This window comes from Caretta caretta, chromosome 4, assembly GCF_965140235.1.
Source record: "Caretta caretta isolate rCarCar2 chromosome 4, rCarCar1.hap1, whole genome shotgun sequence".
NCBI classification, from domain to species: domain Eukaryota; kingdom Metazoa; phylum Chordata; order Testudines; family Cheloniidae; genus Caretta; species Caretta caretta.
This window is the reverse complement of record NC_134209.1, coordinates 83,927,579-83,946,231: the sequence shown is the minus strand read 5'-3', so window position 1 is coordinate 83,946,231 and position 18,653 is coordinate 83,927,579. Positions and strand designations below refer to the sequence as shown.

The 18,653-nt window shown below is 41.9% G+C and overlaps 1 protein-coding gene across 3 annotated transcripts in view; it reads left to right on the top strand.

Moving 5' to 3' along the window:
* GLRA3 (glycine receptor alpha 3) overlaps window positions 1-18,653 on the top strand; it is a 148,052-nt gene that overhangs the window by 33,389 nt on the left and 96,010 nt on the right. For all 3 annotated transcript variants that reach the window (XM_048847759.2, XM_048847760.2, XM_075127809.1), the window contains exon 3: window positions 3,407-3,474. In XM_048847759.2, the coding sequence (XP_048703716.1) occupies window positions 3,407-3,474 (68 nt within the window). The remainder of the gene's footprint in view (window positions 1-3,406; window positions 3,475-18,653) is intronic.

Below are 18,653 nucleotides of genomic sequence, written 5' to 3'. Positions count from 1 at the left end.
AATTTACTTGCGCACACACATTGGATAACTTCACTACCCAGTGGCAGCCATTAAGTATGATCCCATGAAATCACCTTCCCACTACTTGCACCCTTCCTTGGCCCCAGTCATATCTTACATTGAAACATCAGATAAGGCAGCTTTAAATTTTTAAATTAGTAAATTAAATGCCATCATATGCAAAGTGACTGACTGAAAAATTGCTACCTTCTTACCCAACAGATCTGCTTCCTGTATGTACTCATCTCAGTGAAGTAAACAGAGAGAGAGATTTTAGTGCTTTTTTGCTTCTGTACTTCACTGTAGAGCCAATACAGCTGAGAAAAAGGAGAGCCGGATTCTATTCTGGTTCATGCACCATGAGCAGAATTTTTTGTTAACGAAGGTGCTGATCCTTCAAACATTTATTACTGCAGTAGCCCCATTGATGTCAGTGAGCAGTGAAGCATCAGCAATGACAGAGCTGCTTATGACTTCAGTGGGATTACTCTGGATAGTTCAACACTACTCTTGTTAGTAAATTTGCAGGATTGGTTCTTATATTCCAAATCTGGGATCCTTATTACTGGTAATCATATGAAACAAGAAAAGAAGCCAGCTAGGTTTTCAAATTCCAAACAGAGTTAAATAATAATATTGATGATTGGGCTGCCAGTTAGAAGAAAAAATTTCACTAATTAACAGAGTAATTATGATATGGAAATAATTGAGAAACTGTAATATTAAACCCCATAATGCCCTGTTTAAATTATTTTAAAACCTTTTTTGCATGGGAAGATGATTCAGCTCTTAAGTCAGATATCAGACTCACAAGCATTGCTCTGCCATTACTGATCCTTTGCAAATTCAGGGCAAGATAATAATTGTTGATTGTATTCAATGGAGCTACTCATAGTAGAAGGACTATGCCTGGTAGTAAATGTTTTCAGGAATGGATCCTGAACAACTAATAGGGACACAGCAGTGAAATGAGGATTTACACCTGGATGGATTTAAGTGGCATGCCACAACTTCTGTTAAACTTTAACACGGGGAGGAGTGCTACCCACGACCCATATTATACGTAACTGAGGGTAGGCTTTCCTCAGCCTAGCCCGAAGGTCTCAGCTTGCTTTGAGTCCTAGCATACTCCTTTCCCCTCTGCAAGGGGGACAGAGTGCAGAAGGGTGGGGACCTTGCCTATGAAGGCAACAAGGTATAACCTCTGTCTGTGAAGGTCAAATGCCACTCTATTCCATGAGCCCAAGGCCATCACTAAAATCCAAGGTGTTTTACCTCTGAGAATCATAGAATCATAGAATATCAGGGTTGGAAGGGACGTCAGGAGGTCATCTAGTCCAACCCCCTGCTCAAAAGCAGGACCCATCCCCAATTAAATCATCCCAGCCAGGGCTTTGTCAAGCCTGACCTTAAAAACTTCTAAGGAAGGAGATTCCACCACCTCCCTAGGCAACACATTCCAGTATTTCACCACCCTCCTAGTGAAAAAGTTTTTCCTAATATCCAACCTAAACCTCCCCCACTGCAACATGAGACCATTACTCCTTGTACTGTCCTCTTCCACCACTGAGAATAGTCTAGAACCATCCTCTCTGGAACCACCTCTCAGGTAGTTGAAAGCAGCTATCAAATCCCCCCTCATTCTTCTCTTCCGCAGACTAAACAATCCTAGTTCCCTCAGCCTCTCCTCATAAGTCATGTGTTCCAGACCCCTAATCATTTTTGTTGCCCTTCGCTGGACTCTTTCCAATTTATCCACATCCTTCTCGTAGTGTGGGGCCCAAAACTGGACACAGTACTCCAGATGAGGCCTCACCAATGTCGAATAGAGGGGGACGATCATGTCCCTCGATCTGCTCGCTATGCCCCTACTTATACATCCCAAAATGCCATTGGCCTTCTTGGCAACAAGGGCACACTGCTGACTCATATCCAGCTTCTCGTCCACTGTCACCCCTAGGTCCTTTTCCGCAGAATTGCTGTCTAGCCATTCAGTCCCTAGTCTGTAGCTCTGTTAGCTCATGTTAGTCCCCCAGGGGATCCTACCCATCCGTTCCCTGAGGGAGTCGAAGTTTGCTTTCCTGAAGTCCACGGTCCGTATCCTGCTGCTTACCTTTCTTCCCTGTGTCAGGATCCTGAACTCAACCAACTCATGGTCACTGCCTCCCAGATTCCCATCCACTTTTGCTTCCCCTACTAATTCTTCCTGGTTTGTGAGCAGCAGGTCAAGAAAAGCTCCCCCCCTAGTTGGCTCCTCTAGCACTTGCACCAGGAAATTGTCCCCTATGCTTTCCAAAAACTTCCTGGATTGTCTATGCACCGCTGTATTGCTCTCCCAGCAGATATCAGGAAAATTTAAAGTCACCCATGAGAACCAGGGCATGCGATCTAGTAGCTTCCGCGAGCTGCTGGAAGAAAGCCTCATCCACCTCATCCCCCTCGTCTGGCGATCTATAGCAGACTCCCACCACTACATCACTCCTGTTGCTCACACTTCTAAACTTAATCCAGAGACACTCAGGTTTTTCTGCAGTTTCGTACCGGAGCTCTGAGCAGTCATACTGCTCCCTTACATACAGTGCTACTCCCCCACCTTTTCTGAATCATTTTATTTTATCCACACTGGAAACTGGCCACAAGGGGTGCCAGCAACTAGTTTGGTCACACCCCACTCAGCCACTATGTCTGGTATCACAACTCCTGCTCAGACCATTCCCTCACATTCTGTAGCTATATGTTAGTGCCTGTATCGGACATCATCTCTGAAAAATTCAAGCCAGTTGTACCAGATGCTCACTGCTGGGACTGTCCTCTTTCACTGCCAGCCCTATCAAGTTTCCTCACCCATGGAGGCAGGTGAGTGCCATTTCTGTGGCTGTCGCAGAATAGAATCTAGCTTATTTTTTTCTTAACACTGAATAGCCAACACAGCGAACAGGAGCAAAAAGCTCTAATAATGTGCCTTTGTCACTAAAAGCAGTAAACAGGTTTCAGATATAGCAGATCTGTCAAGTAAAGAGTTACTTTTTTCCTGGTTGTTGTGAAGGACTATGATGTATATTCAGTTGTACTAAAACGGACATTGTTTTAGATGACATAGTACAAATTCTACAAAAAGCACATTCACTTTTGCATGGCATCTTCCCTCAAGACCTGATGAGCTCCCTTCTCTTTCCTGAGCCCTAATTGGGATTCCTACAAATTACAGGACAGTTAATGAATCTTTGAAAAAAAAATGAACTGAAAAAATCTATTACACCGTTAAAATAACAGCACACACTCCCGCATCACTTAAAAAGTCCTGAATGTAGTCTACTTCTTCCCAAGTGATTGAGTGTTTGTTTTTATCATAGTTTAGTCTGTTAATATATTTTGATTGTCACACAATATTTTTTTTCTTTTTCAGGCCCTCCAGTTAATGTCACATGTAACATATTTATAAACAGCTTTGGATCCATTGCAGAGACAACCATGGTAAGGCATTTTACCTCAGAAAACATTTAAAATGCAACTTAAAGTAACTCAAAGAACTGAACAAGAAGTTAGGTCTTATTTTAGTTTGGAACTAAACTGAGGAGGAAATCATTTTTGTTATGGTTAAAATCAATAAATAGAATATTTAACTTAATAGTTGGTTTATCTGGTAGAAAATCCATCATTTTACAGTTACCAGGATGAAGAATGCACTTGTGAGGGCCAACAGAGATGCTTTTCATATCTTCTGTGATAGTTGTAATGAAATTTCATAATATGTGATTTTTTTTTAACTTTTTAATTAAAAAGTTTATTTTCTATGGCATTTTACCTTTCTAATAGCACAATTTATGGATCTAATAACTTTGTTAGTTATATGTTATTGTTCCATTTTATATAACAGATGGGGGCATACATTTTACATGATGAATGTCTTTATTTTCAGTAAAGTATTATTTACTATAAATGAAATGTAGCACTAATGTATAGACTACACAAAAGAAAATCAAATATTAAGACTCCAGTCCACCAGAAAAATATCCATAGCTGTCTGAACACTGAAAGCCTTAGAAGGCTATGGCGGCTGCTGACACAGTAAACTGATCTTTCAGGTAGAAAGCTACCTTAATGTTGTGGCTTCTGATGGGAAATTGGGAGCACTTTCTATGAATGCGCATCCTATGCAGATTGAAGAGGTTTCAAGGGCCAGCAGCCAAAGAGACTTATTTGGGTTGAACAGGGGGATAATACAGTGCTTAATCTGTAATGAAAGAGATGGGAGGGGGTAGGGTTCAAGCAATTTTTTTTACTTTCATAACTGATGTGGCAAGCCCAGAGATGCCAGGGCTATAAACTGCCAAACCTAGAGGTGTCAGGGCTCAACTCTGGCACAAATTAAGCACCAGGATTATTTAATCTTTAGCTGCTGTGGAGAAGTACTCAGGCATATCTCTCTTTAGCAGCTCAGAGGGCGAATTTGGGGGAAGCCATGGGACAGGTAGACTTATGTCTAGTAAGCAAGCAAACTATACAAACTCATTGGGGCTAACCTCCCTGCGAAAGGAGATGTTCAGCAGACTGCAGCTGCTACTATATACAGTAGTAGTCACGCATTAGGAGGTGGGAAGGAAATCCACTCTTCAGGAGCTGTTTGCTTGGACTTTCCAGAGGAAATGAGAATTTAGCCCTTAAATTTCAGTGAAATTTGGCTTCTGAGAGGTTTTTACCTAAAAGAAAAATGTGAGAAAAGAATGAAAATAACTTTGGAAGTCACACTAAGTGCTTTCCCATTTCTTTCATTTATGTATGTATCATATTACAAACACTGACAGCCATTTAGAGGCTACCAAACATTTCTAGAATATTTACACCTGTTAATGAACTTGACATCTTTTGTGTTGGCGTATACACAGAAATGCTTTTATTTAATGTCAGTTCAGAGAGCAGGATGGTCTACTGTACTGATTGCAGGCCTGGGAGCCAAAACCATGTGCATTTAATCTCAGCTTGGTCACTGATTTGCTATGTGGCCTTGCCAAGTCTATTTCATTCTCCATGCCTGACTTTTCACATTTGTAGAATGAGGTACAGATGTAGCAGAGGTACAGATCGATTGATGTTTTTAAAGCCCTTTTGAAAAGATAGAACACTATGTAATTTCCAGTGCAGTTACACACATTCTAATATAATGACAAACATATACTGCTTTTGATCCATGGACAGAAACACCACTGATAGCTATGGCAATTCTATGAGTAGACTGAGTGCAGTATGTGGACTTTAGACAAGCCAACTTTTATCCAGAAAATACCACTAAATTTGGGGCCAGATTTATGCCCTAAGAAAGAGTGTTCGGAAAGCACACAATCCCTGGATAGGGTGTGTTTAGGCAAGGGGAGGACCATTACTTCTTCTACCCATAGTGTGCTGGCAGGGTGGTGGGGAGAGGAACTGGCTACACCACTTTACAGGTAGCAAGTGATACTGCCTCTATAAGCCTCACTGTGCCCAGAAGGCATCAGGGCCCCAATCCAGCAAAATACATAAGTGTGTGCCTATTTTTAAGAATGGGATTAGGGCTTCTATTGGCATAAGATCTCCTCCTCAGCATTTGGCTTCTGAAAGTGTTCACTGCTCATTGTGCTTCCCTGGCTCTCGGAAGCCAAAACTGAATCTTAAATGAAAACATGGTCAGATTTGTTTCACGTACCTTGGACTCGTAATCCCCATTTTAACCATTTTGTCTCCATTATTAAGTTACTTTCGCGTTGTAAAAGGTTATAGTCTGCTACGAAAGAAGATGATGATACATTTTGCTCTGTTACCACCTTGGAAAGAGGTTAGTTAAAATAATTAAAACCTACAAATAATATTTAACCTTAGCTCTAATGATCTTTGAAAGACAGCTTCTAGATAGGAAAATAGTGATCTGTACACATTGTTCCCAGGCAAAATGAGTGCCAATAAATAATACACACTTATCATGGTATGGCATAAATAGACCAGAGTCACATACATTATAAATATAGGAAATTCCAAAGCATTGTCAGCATCATGGTATAGTATGTATTAACTTTTTTAGTAATGCCATCTGCAAACATGTTAAGGCTGCACAAAAAACTGCAACCTAGATTACATAGAAACTGGTGATACTACGTAATACTGGTAATTTGTTTGTAACTTATGCACTGATGCTGCTCAGAGAAGACTTTTACTTATGGTCAGTAGTTGTTAAACTCTGTTGGAATGAAATCAGTCATTTTAAAATATGAGCACTCACACATGACTTTATTTGTGACCTGTGATGACGAACAGCGATAACGAACAGCTCTTGAAAACTAGGACAGTGTTTATATCTTAACGTTACAATAATAACATCTGGCATTTTATTACAAACTGGATTTTTTTTTTATGGAACTGTGTTGAATAGGAGTCATCTTACAGTATTTTACTACAGTATTTGTTGTTTGTTCTGTCCAAGTTATGTGAAACACATCTGACTAGTTACCTTCTTCTTGGTATTTATTTTAAATCATGATGTATACAGACAATTTAGAGGCCTGTAACCACAATGTCCAAAATTGTATTCAAGTATTTCTTTCCAATCTTTGCATAAAGAATTTTAAGAGAAAAATTAAATACAAATTAGGAAAGTCATTAATTGATATCTGAAAGCATCTCTGGAAATTTAAACCTCTAAATGTATATTAATCTAATGGATTTGTTTTAAAGATATTTGCCTATGTTTACAGGAATTATTTTAGCAATGTGCCTGTAATCTATACTGTATCAATATACTGGAAATCTATATTGTATCTATGTATTATGGTTTTTAAGGTGATCAAAATCTTTGAGCTCCCTCTGCTGGCGTGGCTATGTATAACACAAGAGACAACTGGTTTAATTCAGGGGTGATGTGTTAGAAACCAGAAGTCTATTTCCATATTACTTATATCAATTTTTACACTGTCACTTCCATTGATTTCATTGAGGTTATATCATGCATGGAGCTGCAGCTAGCAAGAGATGTCAAGAGTAACAAGAAGGGTTTCTTCAGGTATGTTGGCAACAAGAAAGCAAAGGAAAGTGTGGGCCACTTACTGAATGAGGGAGGCAACCTAGTGACAGAGGACGTGGAAAATGCTAATGTACTCAATGCTTTTTTTGCCTCTGTCTTCACTAACAAGGTCAACTCCCAGACTGCTGAGCTGGGCATCACAGCATGGGGAGTAGATGGCCAGCCCTCTGTGGAGAAAGAGGTGGTTAGGGACTATTTAGAAAAGCTGGGCGTGCACAAGTCCATGGGGCCGGACGAATTGCATCCGAGAGTGCTAAAGGAATTGGCGGCTGTGATTTCAGAGCCATTGGCCATTATCTTTGAAAACTCGTGGCGAACGTGGGAAGTCCCAGATGACTGGGAAAAGGCTAATGTAATGCCAATCTTTAAAAAGGGAAGAAGGAGGATCCTGGGAACTACAGGCCAGTCAGCCTCACCTCAGTCCCCGGAAAAATCATGGAGCAGGTCCTCAAAGAATCAATCCTGAAGCACTTACATGAGAGGAAGGTGATCAGGAACAGTCAGCATGGATTCACCAAGGGAAGGTCATGCCTGACTAATCTAATCGCCTTCTATGATGAGATTACTGGTTCTGTGGATGAAGGGAAAGCAGTGGATGTATCGTTTCTTGACATTAGCAAAGCTTTTGAAACATTTCCCACAGTATTCTTGTCAGCAAGTTAAAGAAGTATGGGCTGGATGAATGCACTATAAGGTGGGTAGAAAGTTGGCTAGATTGTCGGGCTCAACGGGTAGTGATCAATGGCTCCATGTCTAGTTGGCAGCCGGTGTCAAGTGGAGTGCCCCAGGGGTCGGTTCTGGAGCTGGTTTTGTTCAATAACTTCATAAATGATCTGGAGGATGGTGTGGATTGCATTCTCAGCAAATTTGCGGATAATACCAAACTAGGAGGAGTGGTAGATACGCTGGAGGGCAGGGATAGGATACAGAGGGACCTAGACAAATTGGAGGATTGGGCCAAAAGAAATCTGATGAGGTTCAATAAGGATAAGTGCAGGGTCCTGCACTTAGGACGGAAGAACCCAATGCACCGCTACAGACTAGGGACTGAATGGCTAGGCAGCAGTTCTAGGACCTAGGGATGACAGTGGACGAGAAGCTGGATATGAGTCAGCAGTGTGCCCTTGTTGCCAAGAAGGCCAATGGCATTTTGGGATGTATAAGTAGGGGCATAGTGAGCAGATCGAGGGACGTGATCATCCCCCTCTATTCGGCATTGGTGAGGCCTCATCTGGAGCACTGTGTCCAGTTTTGGGCCCCACACTACAAGGATGTGGATAAATTGGAGAGAGTCCAGCGAAGGGCAACAAAAATGATTAGGGGTCTGGAACACATGACTTATGAGGAGAGGCTGAGGGAACTGGGATTGTTTAGTCTGCAGAAGAGAAGAATGAGGAGAGATTTGATAGCTGCTTTCAACTACCTGAGAGGTGGTTCCAGAGAGGATGGTTCTAGACTATTCTCAGTGGTAGAAGGGGACAGGGCAAGGAGTAATAGTCTCAAGTTGCAGTGGGGGAGGTTTAGGTTGGATATTAGGAAAAACTTTTTCACTAGGAGGGTGGTGAAACACTGGAATGTGTTGCCTAGGGAGGTGGTAGAATCTCCTTCCTTAGAAGTTTTTAAGGTCAGGCTTGACAAAGCCCTGGCTAGGATGATTTAATTGGGGATTGGTCCTGCTTTGAGCAAGGGGTTGGACTAGATGACCTCCTGAGGTCCCTTCCAACCCTGATATTCTATGATTCTATGATCAGATTTACCCGGGTGTGAAATGAATATCTGGCTTCTTTACACTCAGGTAGGTTCTGCAAGACCAGTGGATCCCCTTGGACTGATATGCAAGGGAATCTAAGGAGCCAGAAGGTGTAAGTGAAAGAACTGGGTATGAGTTAAAGTAGGCTACCTTGTTACAGCTCCAGTTAGTTGCTTTGACTTTACACTCATATCTTTTGCTCCCTTAGAATGTGAGTTAAAGTCATGTGGACTCACATTCCTGGTCATTTCAGTCTCAGCGAGCCAAAATGAAAGATTATTTTTAGAGGCGGGAGTGTACATTACATGTAGGTAAGAAGGCATGAGTCTAACTGAGTCTAAGGGAGCCTAAGTTGGTGTAACATACATTGGTTTAACAAAGGTCTAATAGGAACTCACTCTAGACAGACTTTTTCAGACTTGTATATGAATATGGTCAAATATTGCCATTTGTTTGTGTATTGTTTGTGCATTGGGCCCAGTCCTGGTACCAGACTCATAGAAGTATACTGACTTATACCAGCTGAGGATTTAGTCCCTGACATATATTACTCATCAAGACTCCCATCAATAAGAGCTTTGTCTGGGCAGGGAGGGAATGAGAAATGATTAAGGACTTCCAAATTTGGCCCATTGTTTGATTAAAAATAAATAAACAAAACAAACAAACAAACATGGCCCCACCATTTGTATTCCTTATTGTGTGATCCAGGAATTTTAAAAGCGAAGCAATGATAGCAATAGGCAAAAATATTTCAAAATAAAAATATTCTTTCTAGATTTAGAAGCACAAGATATTATAAGCATTTTATAATTCAACCCCATTAATTTATCTAATTGTCTAAACACTTCATGATTGGAAATTAAAATGAAATGGATTTAATTCAATGTATTAAATTAAGAGCAGGTGTTTGTTCTTAAAATACACAATAGTAGCATGTCTTCTGTGGTATTCTGCAGTTCTGGCCATTGCGCCTTTATAGGTTTGTGCAACTCAGACTTAAATATGACTTAAAGGCTTGATCTTGCATGGTTTTGAGCACTGTAGCCCTCATCTAACAAAGCACTTAAGCACATGTTTAATTTCACGAATGCGATGCGTCAATGGACTGTCCATATGCTTAACGTTAAAACATATACATAAGTGGTTTGCTGGCTTAGGGCCAGAGTGCTCAGAATCTTGCAGGATTGAGTGCTGGGAGGCCAAAAAGTTTTAGTACAGTTTAATTTACTCGTTGGCAACAACTCTTAAAAGATAATGGAGTGTCCATACTATCCATAGTGTCCATACTATCCCTGTTCGTACACAAAGTTTCTCATGATAGCATGATATGGTACTGTGTAAATGCAGGCTAAGATATATCAAGATACTTTTAAACAGATGTAACACAATTTAATGTACAGCAATCAGAAGTGCCCAGCTAAAAATTAAAAGTGATTATTCAGTTTCAGTTTAAAGAATGAGGGTGGCCTCATCATTGACATTTCTGGTTTTGAGTTTCAGAGAAGGAATGTGCTAAGTGGATGAAGCAAAGACTAGCAAATATGGTGTAGCTGGTTATAGGGAAGAGAAGTAAGTCAGCATCAATGAATCTCATTTAGCACTTGAGAATATGATTGACCAAAAAGAAGAGAGTTTTCACCAAATTTCTTAAAGGATTTTAAAGGTCAAGAAGAGCACATTGATATTAGCACAGAAATAAGCTAAAATATTTCTAAGTGAACTAACTATACATATGCTAAGAGTGCACTGACTCAGACTCTTGGAAAGAGGTCTAATGGCAAATGCCATCAAGGCAGCTAATTATCCTTAAAGAATCTCTCTCTCTTGCTTATTCCTGCCAACTTCTGGTCATGGGTATTTCTTGAGTCTGGCTGCAAATAGGAATGCAGTCAGACTATGGGTAGGAATTGGGTGAGCTGCCTTTTTTACTGCTAGCAGTACCTTCCATTAAAGCCTGGCATATTATATAGACAAAAGCAAGATGTGCTTTTCACCCACACTAAAAAAACATTGTGTACCATGTTTTTTGACCAGTCAACATTACGTCATCTGTTATCCACTTCTTTGGTTTAATCAGCCTGACCTTCTTATAGCTGAGCATATCTATTTCTGCCATATTCTGCCATGGGATTGTCTTAAAACAGAGTGCTTGACGGCAATATTCCCTTATATGTATGTAATGATACTCGTGGTAGGTTTCCCAGATTTTCGGTACAATAGAATCTGTTGAGTTGGTAACCACTATTGTCTGTGAAATGAGTCTTCCTTTGGCGGAAACATGTACAACATTACACCTAACAGATCCCTTAATTTGTTAGTGTTTACAGTGAATAATGCAGAATAGTCTAGTTTGCACATTTTAGATCACAATTCCCATAACCTGAAATACAGGTCACCTTCCAGATTCAACATGGTATAGAAATGCCTTTAATTCTTCCTTTCCTGCACTCTGATAATTAAATTTTTCCCTTCTAGAAGGGCAAATAGAAACATCATTTCTGCAATCTACAGTTTGATCTTGCACTAGGTTTGAAATTTGTGCTATTTATCTTTTCGTATTCTGTATCATGATCCTGCTTTTGCAGTCCTTAGCCTAGGTCACTGAGTCAGATGCAGACAAAGGTCTTTCAAATTCTACTGGGCCAGCAGCTGCTCAGTTTGTTACATGAACAGATTAATCTGTGCAAATCCTCTTGCTGAACCTGCATTCTAATCTGCCAGTTTCATTTTATCTTCCTTTTCCATACCAGACATATCACACACACTTCACATATATAAGGAAAAAGTGTCTAAAAATGCACTCATCTTCTACTTCAAAAAATGTGCACGTTAATTAAGATGCCACAACAAATGGGTGTTAATCTAATTTGCAGTCAGATTAGGGCACTCTTTTTAATTTGTTGGTTTTTAAAGGATGAAATGGGAAACATTCTTTTTATCTAGAAAAGTTGAACTGTGAGGTTTCTAGTAAAAATATGGAAAAATTTGTAATTAGGGGTTTTCCCCAAAATTTTGCCTTCACTAGCATAGTGAGAGCTAATATATAGTATTTGTATTCTACACTGGGGTTTACATTTTTAATTCATAGAATCTCAGGGTTGGAAGGGACCTCAGGAGGTCATCTAGTCCAACCCCCTGCTCAAAGCAGGACCAATCCCCAATTTTTGCCCCAGATCCCTAAATGGCCCCCTCAAGGATTGAACTCACAACCCTGCATTTAGCAGGCCAATGTTCAAACCACTGAGCTATCCCTTGAAAGAATCAAACCATATTGACTATATCTTCTTTTTTACATCCTAATAATTTTTATTTTTTTCCATCAGATAAGGATTTCAGTAATCATTAATACATCCTTCACATTATTAGTGCATCTGTGCTGTTCTCAGAATTTATGAGTAGAATAATATGTTTCTTTCACATGGTACCAACATTCATTTTAAAGACCAACTCCGCACTAAAACATGTTCTGAAATAGTTCCCTCTCTTTAGCAGCAAACACATATTTTTAGATCATCTTTGAGTTTATCATTGGTACAGTTGCAAACTGATCTCCAGAGATGTGATCTGCTGAAAACTAGTTGCTTGGAAAAACTTACAGAATCCCTGCTCTTTTTTCCACTTGCATTCAGCATTGAAAGCAAGCTGGAAAAAAATGGCACTTTTCTCATTTGTCCAACCTCCGCCAAACTAGTATTTTTACTTCTTCAGTTTTGTCTTATGGGATTAGTCACTTTCCCAGTTTCTTCCTCTGATTTATTCAAACCTGATTTAGCCAAATATTTCATATGGGCTCAAATATTCTAGAGGTTATATCTAAAGACTTAATCCTGTAAAGTGTTCAGCACCCTCAACTCCCATTAACTGTAGTGGGAATAGTGGGTGGGCTAGCATCTCCTTTGGGCTGAGTGCCTTTTCAAGGGGTTAGACCTTAAGAAAAAAGAAATGTTGAGCCCATAAGAATAAAAAGAGGCACACATTTTTCTAATGCACAAGTTCTCAGTTGCTGCATTCATTAAATTGGTGAACATAATAGCTTTAAAGAATAGAAGGGAGAGAGCTTGAGCATCAATAATGTTTTCATAAATTCTGAGTTTTTCTAACTCCACGTACAACTAGATAAAGGTTCATGTCTGTTTTCCTGGTTGCTCCCAACTTAGATTTGTACTTAAGTTAATGAAGAATAATGCTATAATGTGTGTGCTCAAGCTAGGGGAGAATAACGATACATGGATGATACCATTGATATCTAAAAAGGCCAAGCTAGAAAGTGAAATAGATATAGCAAACAAATCATATGCCTTCTCTGTGAATTGTTTTTTTTATTTCACCTGTAGGATTTAAAGATCTAGAGCAGTAAATGTGTGTTTTCCATTATTAATTAGCATTAAAGAAGAAAGGTGTCCAGTGGTTAGGTGCCCTAACCTAGCACTTGAGAATCCTGGGGTAAAATCCTCACTGTGCCCCAGGCTTTCTGCATGATTTTAGGCAACTCATTTAGCCTCTTTGTGCCTCAGTTCTCCATCTGTGAAATTGGGCTCATAGGACTTCCTTGCCTCACAGGGTGCTGTGAGAATAAATACAGTAGAGATCGTGAAACAGCCAGGAACGACAGCGATGGACACCATATAAGTAACTGAGACAGATGTTACTGAGCAGTACAAAAACATAACATGGGCTTATCCCAGGATTAAATATATCCACATCTACTGTAAAAAAAAATATTTTTCATGTTGCACTAGGACCTTTCTATAATGTTACGTGGTTATACCTTTTCGTTTATCCTGTGCATATCATATTCTGGGATTTATGGTTATCAGTGCACAACAGGCTAATTCAGTGTATTATCTTGTTTTTGTCTAGCAACTATTTTTATTCTAATATAGATTTATTGTTCTTATTGCATCAAACTGTCAAAACATTCTTTAAATTTATTAATACAATGATACCAGTGTCAAAATTATGTATGTAAAAATGAAAGCCAAAGGAAATGAGTTTTCAGATGTCTTTAGCATAGCTGTCTTTGTGTGTGTGTATTTAGCTAATGGGTGTTAATCTCATCTTGACGTATGGGGATTTTTGCCCTTAACTCCTATTAGCGTTAGTAGACATTTAAACCCATAAATCTCCTCCATCCAGATAAGAATATACCTTTTGGCTTTCATTTTTGCATGAACCTACAATTTACCGAAACTCCATTAACACAAAAAGCTACAGTATTTTAGAGCAATGTTAAAGGTGAATCTAAAAATAAGAAAAGGAAGGACAGGACATTCAGAGACTGTTTCTCTTTCCTTGTGCACGTATGGTGGAAGAGCTTATCAGTGCCTACACTAGATCACAATGAGTATTTATAGAGTGGTCTCTCTGAATTCCCCTCCTCTGATCAGTTTGATTTACCTTAAAATCCAAGTTAAATTTAAAAATAAAGTTATGTCTTCCGTGTCTTCAGTGTACTCTGTTTTGTTAATTTTTGTCTTCAGGATATTCAGTTTCAGTAGCCAGACTGTGTGGAAAAAGATATATAATTTTGGATAAGCTCTGCTTATAATACTTCATGTCAATACATTTTAAAACTTTTGTTTATAATGAGCCCCATACCAAAAAAAAGTACACATGTTTTTATTTATAGCCATTATAAAAAAGAAAAGTAACAAATGCTATACAAGACCCAGCCCTGGTCTACACTAGGACTTTAGGTCGAATTTAGCAGCGTTAAATCGATGTAAACCTGCACCCGTCCACACGATGAAGCCCTTTATTTCGACTTAAAGGGCTCTTAAAATGGATTTCCTTAAAATGGATTTCTCAACTCAGATGCACTGGCCAGGTAGACAGGAAAAGAACTGTGAACTTTTGAATCTCATTTCCTGTTTGGCCAGCATGGCAAGCTGCAGGTGACCATGTAGAGCTCATCAGCAGAGGTGACCATGATGGAGTCCCAGAATCACAAAAGAGCTCCAGCATGGACCGAACGGGAGGTACAGGATCTGATCGCTGTTTGGGGAGAGGAATCCGTGCTATCAGAACTCTGTTCCAGTTTTCGAAATGCCAAAACCTTTGTCAAAATCTCCCAGGGCATGAAGGACAGAGGCCATAACAGGGACCCGAAGCAGTACTGTGTGAAACTTAAGGAGCTGAGGCAAGCCTACCAGAAAACTAGAGAGGCGAACGGCCACTCCGGGTCAGAGCCCCAAACATGCCGCTTCTATGATGAGCTGCATGCCATTTTAGGGGGTTCAGCCACCAATACCCTAGCCGTGTTGTCTGACTCCTTCAATGGAGATGGAGGCAACACGGAAGCAGGTTTTGGGGATGAAGAAGATGATGAGGATGATACCTCACAGCAAGCAAGCGGAGAAACCGGTTTTCCCGACAGCCAGGAACTGTTCCTCATCCTGGACCTGGAGCCAGTACCCCCCGAACCCACCCAAGGCTGCTTCCTGGACCCGGCAGGTGGAGAAGGGACCTCCAGTGAGTGTACCTTTTAAAATACTATACATGGTTTAAAAGCAAGCATGTGAAAGGATTACTTTGCCCTGGCATTCGCGGCTCTCCTGGCTGTACTCCCAAAGCCTTTGCAAAAGGTTTCTGGGGAGGGCAGCCTTATTGCGTCCTTCATGGTAGGACACTTTACCACTCCAGGCCCATAACACGTACTCGGGAATCATTGTACAACAAAGCATTTCAGTGTATGTTTGCTGGCGTTCAAACAACATCTGTTCTTTATCTCTCTGTGTTAGCCTCAGGAGAGTGAGATATAATTCATGGTCACCTGGTTCAAATAGAGTGCTTTTCTTCAGGGGACACTCAGAGGAGCCCGTTCCTACTGGGCTGTTTGCCTGCGGCTAAACAGAAATGTTCCCCGCTGTTAGCCACGGAGCGGGGGGAGGGTTGAGGGGATAGCCACGCTGTGGGGGGAGGTAAAATGCGACCTTGTAACGAAAGCACATGTGCTATGTATGTAATGTTAACAGCAAGGTTTACCCTGAAAGAGTGTAGCCACTGTTGTATAAAATATGTCTTTTTAAATACCGCTGTCCCTTTGTTTTTCTCCACCAGCTGCATGTGTTTCAATGATCATGGGATCTTCTCCTTCCCAGAGGCTAGTGAAGCTTAGAAAGAAAAAAAAAACGCACTCGAGATGAAATGTTCTCCGAGCTCATGCTGTCCTCCTGCACTGACAGAGCACAGACGAATGGGTGGAGGCAAATAATGTCAGAGTGCAGGAAAGCACAAAATGACCGGGAGGAGAGGTGGCGGGCTGAAGAGAGTAAGTGGCGGGCTGAAGAGAGTAAGTGGCGGGCTGAAGACAGGGCTGAAGCTCAAATGTGGCGGCAGCGTGATGAGAGGAGGCAGGATGCAATGCTGAGGCTGCTGGAGGACCAAACCAGTATGCTCCGGTGTATGGCTGAGCTGCAGCAAAGGCAGCTGGAGCACAGACTGCCACTACAGCCCCTGTGTAACCAACCGCCCTCCTCCCCAAGTTCCATAGCCTCCACACCCAGATGCCCAAGAACGCGGTGGGGAGGGGGCCACTGGCCAACCAGCCACTCCGCCACAGGGGATTGCCCAAAAAAAAGACGGCTGGCATTCAATAAATTTTAAAGTTGTAAACTTTTAAAGTGCTGTGTGGCATTTTCCTTCCCTCCTCCACCAGCTCTCCTGGGCTACCTTGGTAGTCATCCCCCTATTTATGTGATGAATGAATAAAGAATGCATGAATGTGAAGGAACAATGACTTTATTGCCTCTGCAAGCGGTGATCAAAGGGAGGAGAGGAGGGTGTTTAGCTTACAGAGAAGTAGAGTGAACCAAGGGGCGGGGGGGTTTCATCAAGAAGAAACAAACAGAACTTTCACACCGTAGCCTGGCCAGTCATGAAATTGGTTTTCAAAGCTTCTCTGATGCGTACCGCGCCCTCCTGTGCTCTTCTAACCGCCCTGGTGTCTGGCTGCACGTAACCAGGAGCCAGGCGATTTGCCTCAACCTCCCACCCTGCCATAAACGTCTCCCCCTTACTCTCACAGATATTGCGGATCACACAGCAAACAGTAATAACAGTGGGAATATTGGAGCGGGGGGAGGGTTGAGGGGATAGCCACGCTATCTAAGTGAGGTCTAAGCGAGTCAGTAAACTGCGCCAACGCGCCTTTAAATGTCCAAATGCACATTCTACCACCATTCTGCACTTGCACAGCCTGTAGTTGAACAGCTCCTGACTACTTTGTCCAGGCTGCCTGTGTACGGCTTCATGAGCCATGGCATTAAGGGGTAGGCTGGGTCTCCAAGGATAACTGTCGGCATTTCAACATCCCCAACAGTTATTTTCTGGTCTGGAAATAAAGTCCCTTCCTGCAGCTTTTGAAAGAGACCAGAGTTCCTGAAGATGCGAGCATCATGTACCTTTCCCGGCCATCCCATGTTGATGTTGGTGAAACGTCCCTTGTGATCCACCAGAGCTTGCAGCACTATTGAAAAGTACCCCTTGCGGTTTATGTACTCGGCGGCTTGGTGCTCCGGTGCCAAGATAGGGATATGGGTTCCGTCTATGGCCCCACCACAGTTAGGGAATCCCATTGTAGCAAAGTCATCCACTATGACCTGCACATTTCCCAGGGTCACTACCCTTGATATCAGCAGATCTTTGATTGCGTGGGCTACTTGCATCACAGCAGCCCCAACAGTAGATTTGCCCACTCCAAATTGATTCCCAACTGACCGGCAGCTGTCTGGCATTGCAAGCTTCCACAGGGCTATCGCCACTCGCTTCTCAACTGTGAGGGCTGCTCTCATCTTGGTATTCATGCGCTTCAGGGCAGGGGAAAGCAAGTCACAAGGTTCCATGAAAGTGCCCTTATGCATGTGAAAGTTTCGCAGCCGCTGGGAATTGTCCCAGACCTGCAACACTATGCGGTCCCACCAGTCTGTGCTTGTTTCCCGAGCCCAGAATCGGCGTTCCACAGCATGAACCTGCCCCATTAGCACCATGATGCATGCATTGGCAGGGCCCATGCTTTCAGAGAAATCTGTGTCCATGTCCTGATCACTCACGTGACCGTGCTGACGTCGCCTCCTCGCCCGGTATCACTTTGCCAGGTTCTGGTGCTGCATATACTGCTGGATAATGCGTGTGGTGTTTAATGTGGTCCTAACTGCCAAAGTGAGCTGAGCGGCCTCCATGCTTGCCTTGGTATGGCATCCGCACAGAAAAAAGGCGCGGAACGATTGTCTGCCGTTGCTCTGATGGAGGGAGGGGAGACTGACGACACGGCTTACAGGGTTGGCTTCAGGGAGCTAAAATCAACAAAGGGGGATGGCTTTACATCAAGGAATATTTCAGGCAGGACTTCACGGAGGGTTCCAATAAGAAATGGTGCACCTAAGTTATTGTTTTTATTGGAACAAGGAGGTTGGTCTGGCCTCTGATTGATACATGGCTAGATTTACCTCGCTGCATCTTCTCTGTGAGTGACTACAGTGTGACCTAGAGGAATGACTCCCCTAGACAGGGGAGGGGGGGAAGCAAATGAGTACAAAACAAATCTGGTCTATTTCTTGTTTTGATCCACTCCATCTATCTTTTACATCTTTGGCTGGCAGCAGACGGTGCAGAAGGACTGCATGCCATCCACATCTCATGGCTGCTCAGCAGAAGATAGTACAGTACGACTGCTAGCCATCCTCATCTCTTGCCTGCCCGGCAGAAGATGGTACAGTACGACTGCTAGCAATCCATATCACCTGCCTGCTCACCCTAAGATGGTTCAATCGGACTGACTGCAGGATTAAAGAGAATGACCTGGTCAAGTCACTCCAAATTTAGTCCCTGTGCCCATGTCTGCCCAGGCGC